The sequence below is a fragment of the Mustela nivalis genome (genome assembly GCF_964662115.1).
Source record: "Mustela nivalis genome assembly, chromosome: 5".
Classification (NCBI taxonomy): domain Eukaryota; kingdom Metazoa; phylum Chordata; class Mammalia; order Carnivora; family Mustelidae; genus Mustela; species Mustela nivalis.
This window is the reverse complement of record NC_139024.1, coordinates 116,683,403-116,707,445: the sequence shown is the minus strand read 5'-3', so window position 1 is coordinate 116,707,445 and position 24,043 is coordinate 116,683,403. Positions and strand designations below refer to the sequence as shown.

Genomic DNA, 24,043 nt, shown 5'->3' with positions numbered 1-24,043 from the left:
CACTCTGTCTGCCTGTGCTAACTCTCGCTCCTCTCTCTCTGACAAAAAAAAAAAATCTGGTTTTAATTGTAAAATAGCAACTGTCATGTGAGAAATTGTATAGTACAAACACAAGAATGCTCCTAGATCTCAAGAATCGAAGTTTGTGTAGATGTGGGCTAACGTACTTGCTTCCTTTTCTGTGGGCAGATCCAGAGTCAGTGGGAGTGCAGCTGAAGTCCAAGCTAACGTCATTTCCACTGCCTCGGCTTTACTGGTCTGTCAAGATGCCAGTCCCCTTGATTCCCAGCTGCACGAGAAATGGGATCCTTGCATAGAACCACAGGCTAATTTGGTCATCCTGTATGGAAAAAGTCCAGTGGTGATTAAGTGTTTGTCCCAATTAAATAGCTTCAGTCAGATGGTATCTTTTAGGCTCCTAGATATATTTAGTGAACAAAAGAAAGAAGCCTGGCCTGCCTTAGATTTTTCTGATAGAAGTGTCCTGAATAAATGTTAGCTAATTGGGGTCATTTCTTTCCCTCCCAATTGAAAGCTTAAGGGTTAGATTTTCTGGCATAGAATCAATACAGCATCTGAAATAGTTCATCAGGCAGGTGCTGGAGTAAGATAATGTTATTATCTTATCCTTACTCTTCAGGCTTTGGTGGGGGTTGGTGTGGATTTCTGACCTAATGAAAAGTTGGCAAATGCTGTACAAAGAACATTTATGTACCTTTGACCACAATCAGCTGTTGTTAGTTACTGGCATTTCACTGAGTTCACTAGAGTATTTACATCCATGTTTTCTGCCACTTCCTCCCTCTCACTATATATATGTATGTCTGTATTTTTCCTGAACCATTTGAGAGTAAGTTGCTTATATCATGCCTTTTACCATAATACTTAAGTAGGTATTTCCTAAGAATAAACACATATTCTTATACAACCATGGTTTAGTTAATCAAGTTTAGAAGATATAACCTTGACTTAATAATTTAACCTGCCAACCATATTTCATTTATATCCATTGATCCAACATTGTCCTTGTATTTTTTTTCCCCTTTCCTGTACAGGATTCTATCTAGAATTATGGACTTTATTTTTTAGTCAGAGCTCCTTAGTCTCCTTTACTCCAGAACAATTCTTAGCATTTGTCTTTTATAATACTGACAGTCTTACCACCTTTTGTTCAATATATTGTTCCTCATCCTCATCCTTGTTTTGGGCTTGCTTGATGTTTCTTCATGATTACATTCTGGTACTTGTCCTCAGTTGTATCCCTAGAATATCACATTTATAAGGCAGGCACACAGGGTCCGTCTGTCCTTCATTGGTGATGATAATTTTGATCATCCATCGGAGTGTTGTCAAAGTTCCCCATAGTTGTTTTTGTGTATCTTTCCTCCCCTGCCAATTATGAAAATCCCATTGAATTAATGCTTATCTAATAGGACTGAATACAGCATAGGAAATCCAAGATCCCAGGATGCCTGTGTGTCTCAGTTGGTTAAGCGTCCAGCTCAGGTCATGATCCCGGGTCCTGGGATGGAGCCCTGCATCAAGCTCCCTGCAGTGGAGAGTCTGCTTCCCTCTCTTCCCCTGCCCCTCCACCCTGCTCATGCTCTCTCTCTCAAACAAATAAAATGTTAAAACCAAAAAAACAACAAAAGGAATCCAAGACTTTAAAGCCCTTTGTAAGGATTAATCAGCTTTCACAGTGACACTCTTAATCCTTTCCCACTTTCGTATGTACATCACATCCTAATAACTTTGGGGGAGATGGTTGTTTAAAGAAGTAAAAAGAACAAAGAATTTTACCTCTATTCTCAAATGCTATGTTTTTCTTTATCCCTTTTATCTCTTAGGCCTCTGCTTGTGGAATGAAGCATGTAAAGAGGGACAAAAAGAAGAGTAATACAATAGAGCAGAGAGTGGCAGACAGAATTACTAATAGCTCCCACCCCAATATTGGTTACTATCTATAATAATAGAACTCCTAATTTTTTATCTGCCTTCATGTATCTGCAATGAATAGCACCTTTGCCAGAGCTTCTGGTTAGGGAGGCCATGTGGTAGGAGAGAACATGCCTTGTTTCCCTGCCCGTTTTATTTCCTGTTGACCAGAAGTGGATATAATGTTTGTTTGAAATGCAGGCAGCATCTTGGAGCTTCCATGAACGGCCCACCTTAAGACTTCTTTTACATGAAAGGGGATATGCACATTTTTTACTGAAGTCATGTAATCATTTTTGAGTTTTCTCAAAATGATTTACATGCAGCTGAATCTAATCTGACTGATAAAAAGAGATGCTCAAGGAAAAGAGTGGTAATTGATTAATTTGTGCTGCTACAAGTCAGTTAAAAATACCACTGTTGTATGGTACATGGCCACGAAATAAGGGACATAGGGAGTGCCAGATCAGGGATGACTCTGGGGGGAATGCCATGCGGATGTCTAGGGCACAAGCTGTCCAGGTAGAGGGTATACCAAGTACAAAGACTCTGAAGTGGAAGTTTACCTAATGTATTAGAGGAACAGCAGGGAGGCCAGTGTAGCTAAAAATAACTAAAACTTTTGAGAGTGATGGATATGTTCATTGTCTTGGTTGTGGTGGCAATTTCACAGGTGTGTATACATGTCAAAACTTTAAAAATTGTGTACTTGTTATATGTCAGTAATACCTCAATAAAGTTTTAAAACATCACAGCTACCACAAACTAGAAAACTACTCTCAAAAATCCTTATAGTTGGGGCGCCTCGGTGACTCATAAAGCCTCTGCCTTCGGCTCAGGTCATGATCTCAGGGTCCTGGGATCAAGCCGCACATCAGGGCTCTCTCCTCAGCAGGAAGCCTGCTTCCTCCCTCTCGCTCTGCTTGCCTCTCTGCCTACTGGTGATCTGTCAAGTGAATAAATAAAATCTTTAAGAAAAAAAATCCTTATAGTTGGTAATAACCTGTCTTTGCTATTTAGCAGTCAGTTAAATCAATTATCATGATGAAGAACAGGTTAGTAGTTGCCAGGGGTTAGGGTGTTGGAGTGAGAGGAGCAGGAAATTAATATTAAGGAGTAGCATGAGGGAAATCTTTGTATCTTGATTGTATTAGTACTTCTACAAGACTACATGTGTAACAAAAGGACAGAATTATACACACACACCAATATAAGCATACCTTGTTTTACTGTCCTTCACTCCATTGTGCTTTGCAGATATTGTGTTTTTTTTACAAATCGAAAGCGGGTAACAACTCTGTGTTGAGCAAGTCTGCTGCTGCCATTTTTCCAACAGCATTTGCTCACTTTGTGTCTCTGTGTCACATTTTGTTAATTCTCTCAGTATTTAAAACTTGGTCATTATTGTAATACTTGAATTGCTGCAAATCTCATAAAATTTTAACAGATGAGTTGCTTCTTTTTGATGAGCAAAGTATTTTCTTGAGATGGAATCTACTGGTCAAGATGCTGTGGAGATTGTTGGAATGACAACACAAGGTTAGAATATTACTTAAACTTTGTTGTTAAAGTAGCAGCAGAGTTTGAGAAGACTGACTCCAATTTTAAAAGTTCTACTCTGAGTAAAACACTATCAAACAGTGCTGTCTGCCACAGAGGAATCCTTTGAGAAAGTAAGATTTAATCCATGTGATAAATTTCATTGTTGTCTTATTTTGAGAAATTGCTAAGTTACCCCAGCCCTCAAAACCACCACCCTGATCAGTCAGCAACCATCAACATTGAGACAAGAATTTCCACCATAAAAAAGATTATAACTCAGAAAGCCCAGATGATGGGTAGCATTTTTTAGCAGTAAGGTATTGTGTTTTTGTTTTTAAAGTAGGCTCCAAGCCCAACATGGGGCTTGAACTCACAACCCTGAGATTGAGAGTCACATGCTTGATCAGCTGAGCCAGCCAGACACCCAGTAAGGTATTTTTAAATTAAGGTATGTACATTGTTTCTTTAGATATAATGTTATCACACACTTAATAGACTACAGGGTGGCATAAACTTAACTTGCATGTACTGAGAAACCCAAGAAACTTATTTGACTTGTCCTGTTATGATACTTGCTTTATTGTGGTGGTCTGGAACCAAACTCAACGTGCAATATCTCTGAGATGTGTCCATATCATTTCCAGGGTTTTATGTTGTACTCTAGTTATGTAACATGTAACTCTAGCAGGAAAGTTGGTGAAAGGTACACAGGACTTCTCTGTATTATCTTAACAACTTCCTGTGAATCTGTAATTCGAAATAAAACATTAAAAACATTTAAAAAAATAGACTTATGCTTCCAGAAAGATAGAATAGATGTACTTTTCCCTATTCCTACTGCTAAGTACAGCTAAAACCCTGAAATGAATATGAGTGTGTGCGCACGCACGCACTTAAGCCTAAGAAGACTGAAAGGTGAAAAGAAGGCAGATCTTCTAGAGAATTTGGGAACCAAGGAACAATCCAATGGGCTCTGGCTTTTCTTTTTGCTTCCTATATCCCAAACTGGGAGCTGAAGAAGCTGGCAACTAAGAAACAATGATGGGCCATAGACAAAAATAAAACAACAAAAAACACCCCAAGAAAAGCCTGCTTTCTGTAGCCAAAGGACCAGAATAGAGACAGGTTAGCAAGACAAAACTTAAAACAATAACTACTCTACTCCAGCCAAACATCACAGAAAAAAAACCCAGGCCCTACTCCCACTTATGCCACAAAGGTCAAGGGGGGAGCTTATTCTCCCACCCTTGTGATGCTGTATTAAAATGCCCCAAACTCTTGCTGGGGTGGTAACAGGGAAGGCCAAATAAGGAGCTAAGATGGTCATCCCCATCACAGAGGTAGTATCCGAAGAGGCCTAATCAAAACTTTATGGACTTTGTACAATGTCCAGTGGTAATGAGGCTGCATATCCCCCATGTCAGTGGAGGCCTTGTGAGGAGCGTTAATAGGCAGTCTGCTACACTCTGCTAGGGAAGTATTAGTTGAGCTCTACTGGAGAGCCAGAACTCCTGTCTTAGTCTAGCAGTAATGAGGAACCCTTCCCTTGCATGTCCAAGGAGGCTAATGGTCAACCTGGACCTCTCTCTTCACCTGACATTAGTAACAAGAGGGCCACTCCTCCTTTTGCCAGACCAGTGTGAGAAAAAGTCAGTAAAACAGAAGGTATAAATAAGATCCGAAGTCTTAGAACATAATATGAAAACATCCAGGTTTCAATCTAAAATCACTCGTCAAGGGGGGCCTGGGTGGCTCAGTGGGTTAAGCCGCTGCCTTCGGCTCAGGTCATGATCTCAGAGTTCTGGGATCGAGCCTCACATTGGGCTCTCTGCTCAGCAGGGAGCCTGCTTCCCCCTCTTTTCTCTGCCTGCCTCTCTGCCTACTTGTGATCTTGCTCTTTGTCAAATAAATAAATAAAATCTTTTTTAAATAAATAAATAAAATAAAATCACTCGTCATACCAAGAATCAGGAAGATCTCAAACTGAATTTAGAAAGGCAAGTGATAGATGGCAACACCAAGACTGCAAAGATGCTGGAACTGTTTGACAAGGATTTTAGAACAGCCATCATAAAAATGCTTCAAGGAGCAACTATGAACATGCTTGAAATGAATGAAGAGATAGAAAGTCTCAGCAAAGAAACAAGACATGAAGAAGAACCAAATGGAAACTTTTTAGAACCAGAAAATAAGTAAAAAATTCAGTGGATGGACTTAACAGCAATCAATAAAATGAAATAATGAACTTTAAGATAGAACAATAAAATACCCAATCTGAAAAACAGAGAGAAAATAGACTAAAAAAAAAAAAAAAATGAGGGGCTTGTGGGACAAAAGATCTAATATTCATGTTGTCAGAGTCCCAGGAGACAGCACAAAAGGAAAGAACCCAAGAAGGTACTGGAACAAATAGTTGTTGAAAACATTGCAGATTTGCAAGAAACATAAACATATATTTAAGAAGTTGAGTGAACCTCAATCAGGATTAAATATTTTTTTCAAGATTTTATTTCTAAGTAATCTCTACATCCAATGTGGAGCTCAAACTCTCAACCCCAAGATCAAAAGTCACAAGCTCCACCAACTGAGCCAGACTGTCACCCTTCGATCCTTCAAATCCACACATTAGTATACGTTGGAATCAAACTTCTGAAAACTAAAAATAAAGAAGTTGAAAATAGCCAGAGTAAAATGACACCTTATTCTTGAGGGAAAACAATTAGAAGGACAGATTTCTCATCAGAAACTGTGGACACCAGAGGAAGTGGCAAAATAGCTTTCAAGTGCTGAAAGAAAAGAGCTCTCAGCCCAGGATCCAATATCCAGTAAACTGTGCTTTAGGAATGAATGGGAAATTAAAATGTCCTCTGATGAAGGAAAACTAAGAGCATTTGTTGCCAACAGACCTACTTTAAAAGAAAGGCTAAAAAGTCTCAAAACAGGAAACAATAAATAAATGAATCTCACAACATCAGGAAGGAAGGAAGAACACAGGAAAAATAAGGGTAACTGTAATAAACTTTACTTTTCTTGAGTTTTCTAAGTTGTTGGATGGTTGAAGGAAAAGTTTAGAACACTGATTAATGTAGCTCCAAATGTAGAGAAAATATTTAAGGCAATTATACCTGTGGGCAGGGTGCCTGGTGGCTCATCGCAAGAAACATAAACATATATTTCTTGCATTATTTCATTTTATTGATTGCTGTTAAACATCTGCCTTTGGCTCAGGTTATGATCTTGGATCCAGGATTGAGCCCCATGGCAAGGTCCCTGCTCAGCAGGGAGTCTGCTTCTCTCTCTCTCTTCCACTCCAGCTCCCCCTGTTTGTGTTCTCCTTCTCTGTCAAATAAATATTTTTTAAAATATTTTTAAAAAATTATACCTATGGGAGGGAAAGGAGACCTAAAGGGAGGTAAAGTTTTTGCACTTCACTTGAACTGGTGACTGGCAATACTGTAGATTGTGATAAGACTCTGATATAATAATGTAGTAACTAGAGAAACAACTAAAAGCTATGCATATAAAAGCTATCGAAGCTATACAAAAACACTATAGATTCCTTATTTCAAAACTTCTGGGGTGCCTGGGTGGCTCAGTTGGTTCAGCATCTGCCTTTGGCTCAGGTCATGATCCCAGGGTCCTGGGATCGAGCCCCATGTCAGGCCCCCTGCTCAGTGGGGAACCTGCTTCTCCCTCTTCCTTTGCCCCTTCCCCTGCTTGTGCTTGCTTTCCCTCCTTCTGTCAAATAAATAAAATCTTAAAAAAAAAAAACCAAAAACACTTCTCACAAAGCTACTGGACTGTTGCTTTTATCAGCAATTGATTTTCACCAAGACATTCCAATGGGAAAAGATTATTCTTTTCAACAAATAATGCTAAGACAACTAGATATCCACATGACAGATAAGTGAAAGTCAGCCCCATTCATCATACCATATACAAAAAATGAACTCAACATGGATAAAATTCCTAAATGTTAGAGCTAAAACTGTAAAACTTATAGATGAAAACATAGATGTAAAAACTGTAAAACTTATAGATGAAAACATAGATGTAAATCTTCCTGACCTTGGATTACACAAACTATTCCTCAGGTGTAACACCACAAATACAGCAACAAAAAAAGAAACTGGATATTATCAAAATTAAAAATTTTTGTGCTTCAGGGTGTCTCACTGGCTGTCAGAAGAGCATGTGACTCTTGGAATCAGGGCCATGAGTTTGAGCCCCATGTTCAGTGTAGGGTTTTCTTAAATGAACCAAAAACAAGATTTGTGTGTGTGTGCTGCAAAGGACACATAATCAGGAAAATGAAAAGAAAACACAGAATTGGAGAAAATTTTTACAAATATATCTGAGAAGGAACTTGTATCTAGAATATAAAATTGCAACTCAATGATAAAAAGACAACCCAATTTTAAAAGGGACCTGAATAGACATTTTTCCAAAGATATACAATGGCCTATAAGCCATGAAAAGATGCTCAACATCATTAGTCATTAAGGAAATATACACATATTCTTAAGCAAACATTAACAAATAGAATTCAGCAATATATGAAAGTAATTATATACCATACCCAGATGAGGTTTTAAGGATGCAGGCTGCTTCAGTATTTGAAAATTCATCAGGGTAATCTACCATGTTGACAAACTGAAGAAAAATCATGCGAACATGACATTCAATGCAGAAAAAGCACTTGGAAAAAAATAAACATAAATGCTTGATTAAAAACTCTCAAAAATAGGAATAGAGCACTTCCTCAACTTGATAAAGAGCATCCATAAGAAAAATCCGCAATTAACTTTATACTTAATGGTGAAGAATGAATGCTTTTCCTATAAAATTGGGAACAGACAGTATAACTACTGTCATTGTAACAGCACTCCAACTGGTCTTAAGGGTTAACTTGCTTCTAGCTTATGCACTCCTTGCTTGCTGACCAAAGACCCTTGACCTGTAGTAGACTGAACATACTCTCCTGAGATTTGCAGACCGCTGGCCTTGAGGAGTGAAGGACCCAAATTTCCCAGAAGATAAAGTCTGACTAAATTTGAAAGCAGTTACCAAATCTGTTCAGGGTCATGTCAACAAAGGACTAACCTAACTGCCTAGGCACTGTCTTCTCCTGCACATACCCCCTCTCCCTTTACCCATGACTTCCTCTTTAAAACCTTCCATGTTGGGGCCCCTGGGTGGCTCAGATTGTTAAGCATCTGCCTTCTGCTCAGGTCATGATCTCCAGGTCCTGGGATTGAGCCCTGTGTAGGACTCCTAGCTCAGCAGGGTGTCTGCTTCTCCTTCTCCCTCTGCCCCTGCTTGTGTTTTGCCTCCCTCTCAAATGAATAAGTAAAATCTTCTTTTTTTTTAAAAATTTTATTTATTTATTTAACAGAGATCACAAGTAGGCAGAGAGGCAGGCAGAGTGGGGGGCAGGGAAGCAGGCTCCCCACTGAGCAGGGAGCCTGATGCAGGGCTCCATCCCAGGACCCTGAGATCATGACCTGAGCCAAAGGCAGAGGCTTTAGCCCCCTGAGCCACCCAGGTGCCCTGAATAAGTAAAATCTTAAAAAAACAAGCGAAAAGCCTTCCGGCTCTCCTGGGTGGGGGAGATGTTCTTTGATCTATTAGTACACCATCTTTCCAGGTTGCTGCCTTCCTGAATAAAGCAACCTTTCCTTTCCCACCATCACTTGTCTCCAGAGTATTGATTTTCAAGTGGTGAGCAGTTGAACCTGAATTCAGAACCAGTTCTCAGGCTGTCACCAGTACTGTTACACAAAGTGCCAGGAACTGTAGCCTGCTCAATAAGTCAAGAAAAGGAAATAAAAGGTTTTCATGTCAGAAAGGAAGAAATGTTCTGTATACTGAGTGTATTAATGTCAATATTCTGGTTGGGATATCATACTAAAGTTTTGCAACATAGTGCCTTTGGGGGGAACTAAGTTAAGGATACAAGGGTATCTTTGTATTATTTCTTACAACTGAAATTTAAGACACAATTATCTCAAAATATAATGTTTTAAATTTTAAAAAAGTATGGATTGGGCCCAAATTCCTTTTACTTTTATATGTTTTGCATTCTTAGCATTGCAGGGAAAGAAAAACACATCAATACTATTGGTTAGATTATGAATTCTCGTATTCCACAGTCCCTAGAGAAGCCATATTTTTTTAGAACATGACTTTTTGCTTTCAACAAAAATAACTCATTCACGAGGCATGATGAATTAATTTTTCAACAAGGATGCTGAATCTGAACTTGGGCAGGTTTTATTTTACAGAGCTAATGTCAGATATCCAATCAGTTGCTAGGAAAAGAAGCACAAAAAAAGCAAGAAATTGTCCCAAATCCCTAGAGCTGACCGGTGAATTGGGAGGGAGTGATAATGGCCAATAATCCTGGCAAGAAACTTCTTTCATAGGATCTATTGGTTTCTAGTATGTTTTTGATAGAGAGGTGGGCAGAGGGGCAAATAATGATGGACTGTGTAGTCTTGCTAAAGGGATTTGGGTAGTAGAGCACCCATGTTGAGGATTATTTACTTCCCTTTTAAAAAGGTAATTTGTGATCCGGGTGGAGTGGCGGGGCGGGGGGCACCTGGGTGGTGAAGTCAATTAAGCTTAAGCTCCAACTTTTGGTTTTGGCTCAGGTCATAATCTCAGGGTGGTGAGGCTGATGCTCAGTGTGGGGTCCGCTTGAGATTCTCCCTCTCCCTCACCCCCTCCCACTTGTGTTCGCTCTCTCTCTTTCAAACGAAATGGGGGAAAAAAGGTAATTGTGGGGGAACGTCTAGTGAAAACTGAACTTACTATAAGATACACATAGATGAAGTTTGTTGATTATTTTAAACATTTAGCATTTATACAGCTGGTAATGCTTGAACCATCTCTGGAATCAGATAACAATTGTATTATGTGCATATATCAGAAAGCACCCAGATTTTCTGTAAGCCTGTCTCAATATTTTACTCAGGTTTTTGTTGTAAGGTTCAAGTTCAGAAAATTGCCACCGTTTTCACCTTTGCCACAGGTTCTACAGGTGTCCCAAGCATATGGGTTACACTTTTAAGTGTGTGAATGACATAGGGTGGAAATAGCACTGGGTTGAGAGAAAGAACCCTAAGGTTCTCCTGAGTTTCATTAAGTAGTCGTAACCTTGGGCAAGGTTTTCCAACTATTTTCCTGGGCTTCGGTTCCTTATGTGTTGAGTAAACATTTGCCTACTGGTTAGCTGGGTAAGAATGGCAGAGAGATGATGACGAGGTGCTCCCTTCTCAATTTTTTAGCAAAAAGCAGCAGACCGAGGTCGTTCTAAGGGCCCGTGAGGTTCTTGAAACCTCTTGGCACTCCTCAGCCAGATTTCTGGAGTAGAGTTAGTTGGTGCTCAACAATGAGTGAACGTGTGAGGGAAATGAATGAGAAATGGAAGAGGCATTGCGCAGTTATCTACCGAATTACTGCAAAAATTTACAAATATTGCTGCCTTTCTCCTATAGTTCAAAACGACTGCGGGAACCTCATACATTTCGGAGGGAAAGCCTTTTTGATTTCCCTGTGCAGAGAGGCAGACCGCAGAACCGTGGGACAGAGCCCGGAGCCGACCCTCCGCGCGTGCGCGCGTCTGCCCCGCCCCGCCCCTCGTCACGCGCGGCCTTCTCCCTGCGCGCGCCTCGGGCGGCGGGCGGCAGGCGGCTGGCGGCGCGCGATCTCCGCGTCGCTCCGGGCTAGCTGCCGCGGCGCCGCGCGGGTGGGTGGGATCGTGGCGGAGCTCCCGGCGCCGGGGCAGGGGCACGAGAGCGCCATGGCGGCGGCGGCGGTGGTGGTGGCGGCGGCGGCGGCGGCATCCGGTCCCCGAGCCGCGGCGAGGTGAGGGGCCGCCTCTTCACGACTGAGGAGGCCAGAGCTGCTCGCCTGCCTTCCACGCGGGCCGTGGCTCCGGCATGGCTGGGATCATTAAGAAGCAGATCCTGAAGCACCTGTCCCGGTGAGAGCGCCAGCGCCGTCCCCCAGCCGTCCCGGGGCCCTTCCTAACCCTCTTCGTCCCTCCTCCGTACGCCCTCCTTTGGGCCGCTCTCCCCATCCTTCGCCCGAGTTGGGACTCCTTGGCGGCCCTCGCCTCAACTCGAGCAGGTCACCACTCTGTTCTTCCCTCTTCCTGTGCCCTCCGGAGCAGGGTGCTTCTGCCCTTGCTGGAGTGCCCCGGGCTTTCCTCTCGACCCTCGCAGCCTCCTTAAGCCTCCCGACCCTCAAGGATCTCCTGGCCCACTGCCCCAAGGCTCAGTTCCTACTCAAGTCCCACACCGCCAAGCAGGTCACCTCTTCGTCGCTTGCACGCTTCCTCTGTCTCCCCCCACTTAGTTTTCACTCCTTATTCCAGACAGGTGTTGGGAATGTCTTAATACTTTTAGCCAGCCTTTGTATGTCAAGGGGAGAGTGGTTCTAGCCTTGTACACGCTAGTGGTTTTCCAACGAGGTAGGAGTAGGGGGCGGAGTCAGTCAACGGGGGGGGGGGGGGACGACACAGGGCCCTTGCACTGCTGTATCTTACTGGTCTTCCGTTGCCTGGATGAGTGGTATGTGAGACCCTTCTGCTGCCACTGAATCGCCTTTTCTGACTGAGACTCTGGCTTGTTTACTCTTACTTTGATTTTAGACTTTAATTAATATTTAGATTGAGATACATTTGTTGGTTAATAACCATGTTATAATAGTAAAAGCAGATTGGAGGTTAGAACTGGAAGGTACCTTTGGACCCTTTACTAGGATTAACTTCCTAATAAATTCTTTTTTCAGATAGCATTCTTCTGGGTGTTGCACGAGTTTGGTTGTTCTGTATAAAGATTTAAAAGTAGGACTAATGATTGTGAAATGGTATAGAAAATTTAAAGGAAAACTTAATTTCAATAAACAGAAGCAGAGAATTTTAGGATTTAGAGATGATCTAACCTGATACAGGATTGTGTTTAAAAGAGCCCAACTCTTTCTGGTTTACTTTCTTCAACTGTAAAATGAGGATAATAATAGTACTCTAACTCAAAGGGTTTTTGTTGCTGTTGTTGTTTTTTAAGATTTTATTTATTTATTTGAGAGACAGAGCATGAGTGGCGGGGAGGGCCAGTGGGAGAGGGAGAAGCAGACTATCACCCTGAGCAGGGAGCCCCACCCAGGGGTCTATCCCAGGACCCTGAGATCATGACCTGAGCCAAAGGCAGACACTTAACTGGCTGAGCCACCCAGGCACCCCTCAGACGGTTATTTTGAGGGTTAAATATATGTAAAGACAGCACAGTGCCTAGCACGTAGTAAAACATGAGCTATAGGGGTGTCTGGGTGGCTCAGCAAGTTAAGTGTCTGTCTTTGGCTCAGGTCATGATCCCAGAGTCCTGGGATCAAGCCCAGCATCAAGCCCTGCATCTAGCTCCCTGCTCCGTGGGAAACCTGCAGCTCCCTCTCCCACTACCCCTGCGTGTGTTCCCTCTCTCATTGTTTCTCTCTGTCAAATAAATAAATATCTTGGGGGTGGGGAAACAACCCATGAGCTATAGTATTTTTTGGGACATGACTTGTGTGACAATTTGATATAAGCCATAGACTTCTTCAGAAAAATCTGCATATGCAAACAGGTTTTTTAAAAATGTGAATTCTGGGGGAGAGTTATAAAGCCCAAAAGCACATGCTGAATCCTGCAAGTCATCCTGGAATTAGGTGAATAACCCCTGACTAGTTCCAGTCTTTAATTTTATGTCTGAGGAAACTAAAGCCTATAGAGGACAAACAACTTTCCCAAGTTGCAGTGAAAGGTAATGTGGTGGAATAGAACCCAGCTTTCTTTCTTTTTTTAAGATTTTATTATTTTTTAGTAATCTCTATAACCAGCCCAGGGATTAAACTCACAGCCCTGAGATCAAGAGTCACTGTTCCACTGACTGAACCCGCCAGGAGCCCCTAGAACCCAGCTTTCTAATTCTGGTGTTTTTTCCTTTAATGCACATATGTTCTGTGCACTCTCAATGAGTTTAGAGTTTTTAAGAAAAATTTTAATAATGTATGCTGACATATTCAGTGGATCCTTAGTGAACAGAGTATCTCTTTCAGATGAAGTAGGAATAGGCATGACAGACATTGGGAGAAATTTCTGGTTTCCTCAGTGTTATGTGGTTAACTGAGGAGGAAGAGGAAGAAAAGGTTATTTGGGGCTGCATTATCAGGGTTCCAGGAAAAGATGGTAGGGCTTGGATCTGGTTGAGGGACAGGTCACACTCCTTGTGCCTTTCTGTTTGTTTATCCTGGAAAAGTGGCCTAATCAAGTATGACATTTGTATCTCTGTATTGTCTCTGTGATACTTACAAAAGCTGGCCTGCCTGGAGGGGAATTACAGTTTCTGTGGGTTACCAAATCTCATGGGGAAGGAGAAGAGAAGGTATACTGAGTTACTATGTTAAACAAACATTTATAGGTGTTTAATAATGATTTGTTTATGATGACAGTGCCACTTGACCTGGAGGAGAGTGTCTTAACAGCAGGAAGGATAGCCCAGTGACTCTTATGTTTAATTTTGGATGTGAAGTTCTGGATATTAATAGTGTTTTGTTGGAATGCATCTTCTTTATTAGTATTTTGGTAAATAAGATTTGAGGGAGGTGGTCTTCAGGATATTTCTGTTAAGTCCCTGCTCCAGGCCAGGCCCTGATCTGGGCACTGGGGGTTCAGCAGGGAAGAAATGTAAACATTTTTTTTTTTTTTTTTTTTTTTAAATCTTTTTTTTTTTTTTAATATTTTATTTATTTATTTGACAGAGAGAGATCACAAGTAGGCAGAGAGGCAGGCAAAGAGAGAGAGGAGGAAGCAGGCTCCCTGCTGAGCAGAAAGCCCGATGCGGGACTCGATCCCAGGACCCTGAGATCATGACCTGAGCCGAAGGCAGCGGCTTAACCCACTGAGCCACCCAGGCGCCCCGAAATGTAAACATTTTTTAAGGGCTTTATATGGTTTGGATGACTGCTGTGTAGTACACATAACTTCAATGCCCAGTATTCATTTAAATAGGCCCAGGAGAAGACCTTTACTTAGAAACAAAAGTAATCATTTAAAAAGAAATCCAGAATTGATTTTTTTTAAGATTTTATTTTATTTGACAGAGATTACAAGTAGGCAGGGATGCAGGCAGAGAGAGGAGGAAGCAGGCTCCCTGCTGAGCAGAGAGCCCCATGCGGGGCTCGATCCCAGGACCCTGGGATCATGACCTGAGCCGAAGGCAGAGGCTTTAACCCACTGAGCCACCCAGGCGCCCCAGAATTGATTTTTTTACTACATTAGATTATTCTTGTTTTAGCTCACCTTAGTTAATGACCTTTCATAAGAAGAAATATGATTGATTGCAATGTAAGTCAAGGGACTATGGCTCAGGGAAAAGAGCATGGACTCTGGAGCCAGAGAAGCCTGATTCACCTTCCAGCTCTGTCACTTAATGAACAGGTCAGCCTTTTTGAGCTGGTTCTGTTATCTGTAAAAGGTGAGAATAAGGAAGAATACCATGTAATAGCAGAATTTTTTGAGGATTGGGGATAAAGTATTATAATGACTAGCATGTAAGTAGGTAGCTATGTAAGTAGGTAGTTATGTAAAGAGTAACTATATGATCATTGAAGTTAGGGATACTACCCTGGTATGGATGCAGTAACCCACCTGACTGGCTTTTATCTTAATTATTTTTTAAAAATATTTTATGCATTCATTTGACAGAGCACAAGCAGGGGGAGCGGCAGGCAGAGGGAGAGGGAGAAGTAGGCTCCCTGAGGAGCAGGGAGCCCCATGCAGGGATTCCAGGACTCAGGATAATGACTTGAGCTGAAGGCAGATGCCCGGTTGACTGAGCCACCCAGGCGCCCCCTGACTCGTTCTTTTAGAACCCTTCCAGAAGCCTTGGGATGCCTGGGTGGTTCAGTCGGTTAAGCATCTGCCATCACCTTGAATCATGATCCCAGGGTCCTAGGATGGAGTCTCAGACTGGGCTCCATGCTCAGTGGGGAGCCTGCTTCTCCCTCTGGCCTACCAGAAGTCTTAATTATTTACTCTAAATAGCTATAGGAAATGATTCTGAGGGACAGAGGCACAGCTGATAGACATGATAGATTTTGAAAAACGTAAGTACTAGGTGAAATGCAGAAGCATACAAGATTTCATAGTCCCCTTGGAGAATAAGAGAGCCTACTGTGAACTCAGCCCTCTTAGTTCCTGATCAGTGCCTCCCCTCATTATTACTCATTTTTCTGAAGAGATCATCCTGGTCAGCCCCCAGGGGACAGTGGGGAGCTGCAGGCTGAGAGAGGTCCACTTCTGGCCCAGGGTCTGTGTAGGTGAAGGTTTGTAGAAGTAGTCTCAACTTCCAGGTTTTCCTTTATACTAGACTTTGCTTATTAGCACCTTTATTTCCTAAATAATTATTTTGTTCATTTTCCAGTAATGGTCAAATCATACATGTCTTTGTTTCCTTTCCACATTTTTTTTTTTTTGTGGAATAAAGCATTTTTTTTAACTCAGCAAATACTTAATAATAACCAACTGTGTAAATAAGCACTTTACAAGTCTTATAATGATGTAATTCTCAGGCTAACCTTATGAGGTATTATTAGGCCTACTTTATAGTTGGAGAAATGACGCCCAGAGAGGTTAAGCAACTTGTGCAAAAAATCATGTAGTAGTTGATGGAACTGAGATTCAAAGGTAGGTTCTCTGATTCTCTTTACTACTGGGCTGTTGTACACTTCTCATCTACTGAATTAATTTCAAATTAAATATACTCTTGTCACCATCATCCATATGAAGAAAAGTATTGCTAGCACCCTCCTTGTGTTGTCTTCTGTCATTGTCTCTACCAAGGGGTAAACCACTATCCTGATTTCTAACAACACAGATTAGTTTTGTCTGTTTTTGTTTTATTTTATTCTATTTTATTTATTTTCATATAATGTTACTTGTTTCAGGGGTACAGATCTGTGATTCATCAGTCTTACACAATACACAGCACTCACCATAGCACATACCCTCCCCAATGTCCATCTCCCAGCCACCCCATCCCCCCACTACCTCCTCTCCAGCAACCCTCAGTTTGTTTAAGATTAAGAGTCTCTAATTGTTTGTCTCCCTCTTTTTGTTCTTTATATAAGCGGAATCATATCATATGTATGCTTCTGTGTCTGTCTTCTTAACTCAACATTTTTGTGAGATTAACTTTTTTTAAATGAAACTTTTTTTTTTTTTTTTTAATTTGACAGAGAGAGAAAGAGAGAGAGATCACAAGTAGGCAGAGAGCAGGTGAGAGGGGGAAGCAGGCTCCCTGCTGAGCAGAGAGCCTGATGTGGGGCTTGATCCCAGAACCCTGAGATCATGACCTGAGCCAAAGGCAGAGGCTCAAACCACTGAGCCACCCAGGCACCCCAGTTTTTGTGAGATTAAACCCTGTTGTTGCATCAAGTTGTAGATTCTGCATTTTCATTGCTGTATGGTATTCTATTATGCGACTATACTTCAATTTATTTATATACTTTACTATCAATGGACATTTGGTTAGTTTCCCAGTATAGGGCCATGATGAATAGTGCAGCTAGAACATTCTAGTATATGTCCTCTGGTGAACAAGTGTCCACGTATCTCTCGGGGATATGCATAGGAGTGGGATTTCTGGGTTGTAGGATATGAACATTTTAAATTGTAATAGGGGCGCCTGGGTGGCTCAGTGGGTTAAGCCACTGCCTTCGGCTCAGGTCATGATCCCGGAGTCCTGGGATCGAGTCCGGCATTGGGCTCTCTGCTCAGCGGAGAGCCTGCTTCCTCCTCTCTCTCTCTCTGCCTGCCTCTCTGCCTACTTGTGATCTCTCTCTGTCAAATAAATAAATAAATTCTTAAAAAAATTGTAATAGATAATATTAAACAGTTTCCCAAAATGTTTATACCAACTTGCACTGCCATTGGAAGTGTTTGAGAGTTCTGGTTGCTTTACATCCTTGCCAACACTTGGTATTTTTCATCTCTTTCATTTTAGCCATTCTGATGGATGTGTTTTTAAAATTTTTTTTACTTCATCTGAGGTAAACCAGATGGCCACTTTATTTTTGCCTGTGTTTAGTTTTCAAGTTCTGATCTATTTGTAAATTTTAGCCACAAGCAAATGTCAGAACATTGAAAACATCTTTTTGGAGCACTGTTCAAATTAGGTTCAGTAAAAATAATTAGGATAATTTATGACTGCTAACCCATAGCATACTTTTTTTTTTTTTAAGACTTATTTCAGAAAGAGAGAGAAAGAGAGAGAAAACGTGTACGGGGGTAGGGGAGAGCAGAGGGGGAGAGAAACTCAAGCAGGTATGCAACACTAGCTTGGTGCTGGATGCGGGGCTTGATCTCACAATCTATGAGATTGCAGCCCATGACATCATGACCTGAGGCAAAACCAAGAGTTGGGTGCTTAACTGCTTTACTGACTGTGCCACACAGGCACCCCTAACACTTAACATTTCTTACTTGGGATGGATCTGAGGCTTAGTTCCCTGTCAGAATAGCAATCATGTGCATTAAGAGAAAGGGGGTACTGTTCTTCAGGCATTTGGGTTTTTGTTAAATATTTGATCTTCAGACTACCCTGGATAATAGTTTCATTCTGTTCTGTAAGCTGGGCACCCCATTTATATACCATTTCATCTTTACTAAAGGCACTAAAATTTGAATTTCATAGCTTTTGTATTATAGTCTTTATAGCTTTCCAAGGTCTTTTGTAAAACATTGTCTTGTGTTTTAAAAAGTAGCATTTATTTTATTTTATTTTTTTAAGATTTTATTTATTTATTTGACAGAGAGAGATCACAAGTAGGCAGAGAGAGAGAGGAGGAAGCAGGATCCCTGCTGAGCACAGAGCCCGATGCGGGACTCGATCCCAGGACCCTGAGATCATGACCCAAGCTGAAGGCAGCGGCTTAACCCACTGAGCCACCCAGGCGCCCCTTAAAAAGTAGCATTTAAAAGCAATAAAAATTTAAAGCAGTACTGTTGTACTGTATCTGACACACAGCAGCTTAATGTATGGCTCACAATGAAATTACCTGCTTTGAAAAACTGATTGAGAGGCACGTCAATGTAGCAGAAAGAACCAGGACTTTGGATTCCAAAAGGTGGCTGTGCATTTTGACTCTGCCACTTACAAGCTATGTATTCAGCAAGTCTTTTAGCTTCTTGAAGTTTCAGTTTACTCATCTGTAAAATGGGGGATAGTAATGGACAATGTGGTTTTGAGGATTAAAAATGATTTATAAAAGTGGTCCTGAAAAAGTATTTAGTAAACAGTGACTATTATTATTTATCTAGTATTTGTTTAAGTTACTCAAGAGAGATTGCTTTTAGTTTCTGAAGATAATACTTTTCAACATCTTTAAGATTGTGCCTAACATATCTAAAAAATTAGACCTTTGAACATTTATTTATTTGTTTGTTTGTTTGTTTGAAAGATTTTTTTGTTTGTTTGTTTATTTGACAGAGAGACACACAGCAAAAGAGGAAACCCAAGCAGGGGGAGTGGGAGAGGGTGAAGCAGCTCTTCACTGAGCAGGGAGCCTGATGCAGGGCTTGATCCCAGGATGCCGGGATCATGACCTGAGCCAAAGGCAGAGGCTTAACGCCTGGGACACCCAGGCGCCCAGTAGACCTTTGAGTATTTAGAAATTACGTTTAACCTTGTAATACAAAGAGGTGGAGATGGATGTTCTTTGTATCAATGCTTAAAGAGTGAAGGAACAAGGGCTATTTCTGTTTATCTTTTTTTTTTTTTTTTTTTTTTAATATCAAGGCATACTACAGAGGAAACTTTGACCTCAGCATAGGTGAAATAACTGAAATATATACACGAGGTTGGGTCCTTTGTGGATGTACTTATACATAACCTAAGAACATAGCATAATCATATACTGTATTCTTAGAGTGAAAAAAAAATCAGCGGTCATTTAGTTGTCTTCACCTATAAGTATGGCTTTAATCATTGAAAGAAAAAATGTTTTGTTTTTTAGATTATTTATATATTTGAGAGAGAGAGCAGAGCAAGGAAGAGAGAACATGAGTTGGGGGGAAGGGGAAAGGGAGAAACAGGCTCCCTGCTGAGCAGGGGGCTCATCTTTGGGGATGAGGGGGCTTCATCCCAGGACCCTGGGATCATGACCTGAGACAAGGGGAGATGCTTAACTAAGGCACCCAGGTGCCCCCAAAAAGATTCTTTTCATCACAACTCAATTATCTACACCCTCCATGATGGCAGCGACTGTGGTCCCTTGGCTGCTTTGAAAACCAGGGAGTTTGAGGGTGCTTTGAGTGGTGCAGGAGGTGTGTGGAGTGGGAGTGCATGGCTGGAATTCAAGGAGCCTTAGATGTGGGTAATGGGAATAGTAGTCGGGGGAGCAGAAGGACAAGGAAACCCAATTCACCCAGTATTGTTAAGGGAACTTTTATTTTTGTGTCATGAGGCAAGTATTTGCTGCTGATGCTGATTATAGATACTAAATATTTTCCAGTATTTAAAGCAGTATAATCAATCAGTATTTATAGTAAAGGGGAAAACTTAAGTGTAAAGTAATACACATTAGAACTTAGGTAAAGGGTATGTTGTTTTTACCTTCTTGCCATAAAAATAAGGACTAGATGTACTATAAAATACTTGTTGGATTGACATTTTTTTATTTGCCCACAGCAGTGATAATTTTACATGTATACTTAGTCCTTATAGTGCATTGGTCGTATGTAGCTTGGATGTCAGCTTATCATTTAAAAAAAAAATTAGAACATCGATGGTGAGAAATCAGTGTATTTAAGTCTCTGACTTATGAAAGTGGTATGTTCTCCAATTTTATTTCTAAGTTTGGGGTTTGGAGTATGTATTTCAGTAGAAATAGTGTGTTAAATGTCAAGTAGTTTTCTAAGTTAGCCCACCAGGGTCTTGGTTGTTAGGGAACCATTTGAAGGAGGAGTGGAGATAGAGAAGAAGGTTAAGTTTTTTCTCTCCCATTTCTTGGAGTAAGATCTTTTAGATCATTGAGATCATTGTATCTCAGCAGAACTTTGTGTGGTTGTGATTAAGGGATGTGGCCAGCGTTTAGTTAGCGGGCTAGAGATGCTGATATCATCCAGTTTGCACAATAATCTCACATAAAGAAGCATTGTTCTTTGTCCTTTTTGAATTTTGAATATTTGTAGATGCATGGGTTAATTACCCATTTAAATTATGTAAACCTAGAACCTAATTCTGTTGTAATAGACACAAAATATTGTAAACTTTAAACTATAGGGAGTGTTCTAGACTGCAACTGCCATGGGGGGAGGATTGTTTTGAACTTTATCAAATGTTTGTCAATATTTTAGAAAATGTTGTCACTCTTGGCAGTGCCACTCGTGGAATTGAGTCTGTTAGTGTTGAGAATCACTGACTTAGACTAAATTCTAAATCAGCTGAAGTTTGCTCTTAATACACTCTTTCTTCCCTTGATGTCTTTCCCATCTCCTAAGGTCCTCCTCATGCACCCTGTTGCCCCAATTCTACCTGCAGCCCTGCTCCTCTTGCTTTTGCTACCAATTCCCATTTCTTTAGGATATATAATTTCAGCTAAGTCAGGAAGGGAATGTAGAGAATGTATTTTTGAAGGAATCCTACTCTAATTAAACCAGTTCTAATTCAGAATATGTCCCACAGGGTCAGCTCCCCTAAGTTACTCTTAATTTCATAGCATTTGGTACTGCAAATACTCTGGAAATTCCCAGTTTGTTTTTGATTTTCCAAAAATTGCTTCTTTGGCAGTTGGGGTGGGGCAGGAGATTGGGCAGCCATTTGTGGCATGTATGAGTCTTCTGAAAGTTGGAGAATTCCGATATATAGAAAATCCAGATAAGGATTGGCTAAATTCGTTCAAGCTGAGTGTCTCCAGCCCTCTGGTCTAGTGCTTTCTCAGGCAGAGCTGAAAACATCCACTTCCCATTCCTAAGAAAAATCTTTCATTTTCTTTTTTGTTTCCTTCTTTCTTTTCTTGAAATCTGTGGGGTTTTTGTTGTTGTTGTTTTGGTTTTTGTTTTTTTAACTTAGTGAAAGTAGGAACTGCAGTTCAGGAATACATTTCACTTGAGAAAATGTCTTAACAGAGGCTGATGTGAAATTAGAGGTCTGGCAGTGTCTTCTAAGATATCCTTTTCCTGAACCTCAGCAGAGTCCTCACCGTCTCCCTTCCTTTCAGGTGAAGTTGGCTGTGGCTCCTTAGTCCTCTGAACCCACAGGAGAGGGTCCTCAGTCTCTCTGAGGAAGATGTGCTACAAGATAGTTGGATGGTCAGCTGCAGGTGGTATGTCAGCCATTCTCAGATAGGAGTCTAGCCTTCCCCTCAGATAGCCCTATACCCTGGGCTGCCTTTGTGTACTCTGTTTTTGAGACCATTTATTCATTGATTCTATCAGGAAACTTATTACTGACCACCTGAATTGTATGCTGAGTACTAGCAACTCGAAAACAAATGAGACAAGATTCCCTTTCAGGGACTCAGCTGCCTACAGCAATAAACAGACCTGTAAACAGTAAGCCCAGTAAGGCATTAAGAAGTATCTGTGGAGTCTGGGGGCCACAGATAGTCACGGGCAGAGGGATCTGCATGAGTAATGGTACTGAGTTGAGAAACAGAAGGAGACCTTTAAGAGACTGCATATGGTTCTGTGTCACTGGAATGTAGGGTTTGAGGGTGGGACGTGGCAAGAGACAATATTGAAAAGATAGAGGCTGGATCATAGATGCCTGTGTACTATGTCCAGGCATCTAGATAGGGCTCAGCTTGTTTTCTGTGGCCATTGATCTGGGTCTAAGGCAATTGAAACTCCAAACCTCTGTAACTCTTTTGATTTTGTTAAAAGTGAGAGAGATGGGGGGAAGAAGTCAGAGAGATGGTATAGTATAGTTAAGGCTGCAAGTTCTTGAGCCATACTGCTTGATTTTGAATCTTAGCTTGTTATGATCTTGGGCAAGTTATTTGACCTTTCTATGCTTCAGTTCTCTACTATAGAATAGAGATAATAGTTTTCATTTATATCATGGGGATATTGAGAGAAATAAATTAATTAAAATGCATAACAAAGTGCAGTTTAGGACATTGTCTGGAATATTAGGATAGTGTCTGGAATAAGTAAGCAATCATTAAATGTTAGCTATTATTTTAAAAATAATTTTTGTTCTCAGAGAAATATCATCCTCCTTTTTCATTTTTCCTGATTTTTAAAAAAAATTTTAAATCTTCTAGAAAGGGCTTTTATTTTTTTTTATTTTTTAATTAATTTTTTAAAAGATTTTATTTATTTTATTTCACAGAGATCACAAGTAGACAGAGAGGCAGGCAGAGAGAGAGGGAGGAGGAAGCAGGCTCCCTGCTGAGCAGAGAGCCCGATGTGGGGCTCGATCCCAGGACGCTAGGATCATGACCTGAGCCGAAGGCAGAGGCTTTAACCCACTGAGCCACCCAGGCACCCCTAGAAAGGGCTTTTAGAATATACTAATCTCTCTCTTCTTCTTAAAAACCTGGCACTTTTTATTGTCTCTAATGGGAAGGGTGTGCCTTTTTTCTCGGCGTCACAGATAAATTTATTTCCGTGTTTATATACGACACTCTTAAATCTGGTTTAACATGTCTGGTTCATTAGAGTATTATAGTTGGTTTACAGTGTGTGGAAGAATGTGGCTGGATTGTTGGATATACCCTTTAGTTCATTCCATCTATGTCACAGTTACCATTTTATTGCTTTGTATTATTGTCAGTAAACATTAACTGAGCATTCTTACGCTAGACTTTGCGCCAGACACTAAGTGAAACAGTTCTAACTCTTGAGGAGTACATAGCCCTCCTTAGAGTTAGAGACCTTCGTTTTTATTTTAAGCTCTTCTTTGTTTCCTCCACAGCTACTTATACAGTTTGAACCTATTTACTTCAGTCAGTCATTGTGCTACTGTCTTAGGTGTTTGTTCATTAAATGATCTCCGTCTGGAAACTACTCAAAGTAGTAAACATTAATGAGCATTCTTACTCAATTGCTAAAGCTTTTCTTTCACCAGCAGACGTGAAACATGACTCATTTTGAACAGTCTCGGCACCCCCCCACCCTTTTTACATAGGCCCCATGCCCAGTGTGGAGCTCAATGCGGGGCTTGAAGTCAGGACCCTGAGATCAAGACCTGAGCCAAAATCGAGAGTCGAATGCTTAACCAACTCTGACACCCAGGTGCCCAGAGCCGTCTCTGCCTCTTAAAATAAGCAAACGTTAGGGCCAGTTCTGCTCAAAAATTAAGGACAGCCTCGCGTATGAATTCCTTCTTGAGCAATTTTCAAAGCTCAGATAATTTATATGCCATACTTCTTTAAATAATTGTTCGAGGCTATGCCATGAAGAAATATCTGTTCACATTCAGTAGTGAATGACCAGCAGTGCCTATTCTGAGCATTAGCAGCTGCAGTTTCACTTTGATGAATCCAAGAGCCCAGGTGTAAGTCTTAAAATTAGAACTGT

At 41.0% G+C, this 24,043-nt stretch overlaps 1 protein-coding gene across 1 annotated transcript in view; it reads left to right on the top strand.

The window, feature by feature from the left end:
• Positions 1-11,150: 11,150 nt before the first annotated feature.
• BLTP3A (bridge-like lipid transfer protein family member 3A) overlaps positions 11,151-24,043 on the top strand; it is a 43,577-nt gene continuing 30,684 nt past the window's right edge. The window contains exon 1 of the mRNA XM_082732404.1: positions 11,151-11,464. Coding sequence (XP_082588530.1) covers positions 11,421-11,464 — 44 coding nt within the window. The 5' untranslated portion in view covers positions 11,151-11,420. The remainder of the gene's footprint in view (positions 11,465-24,043) is intronic.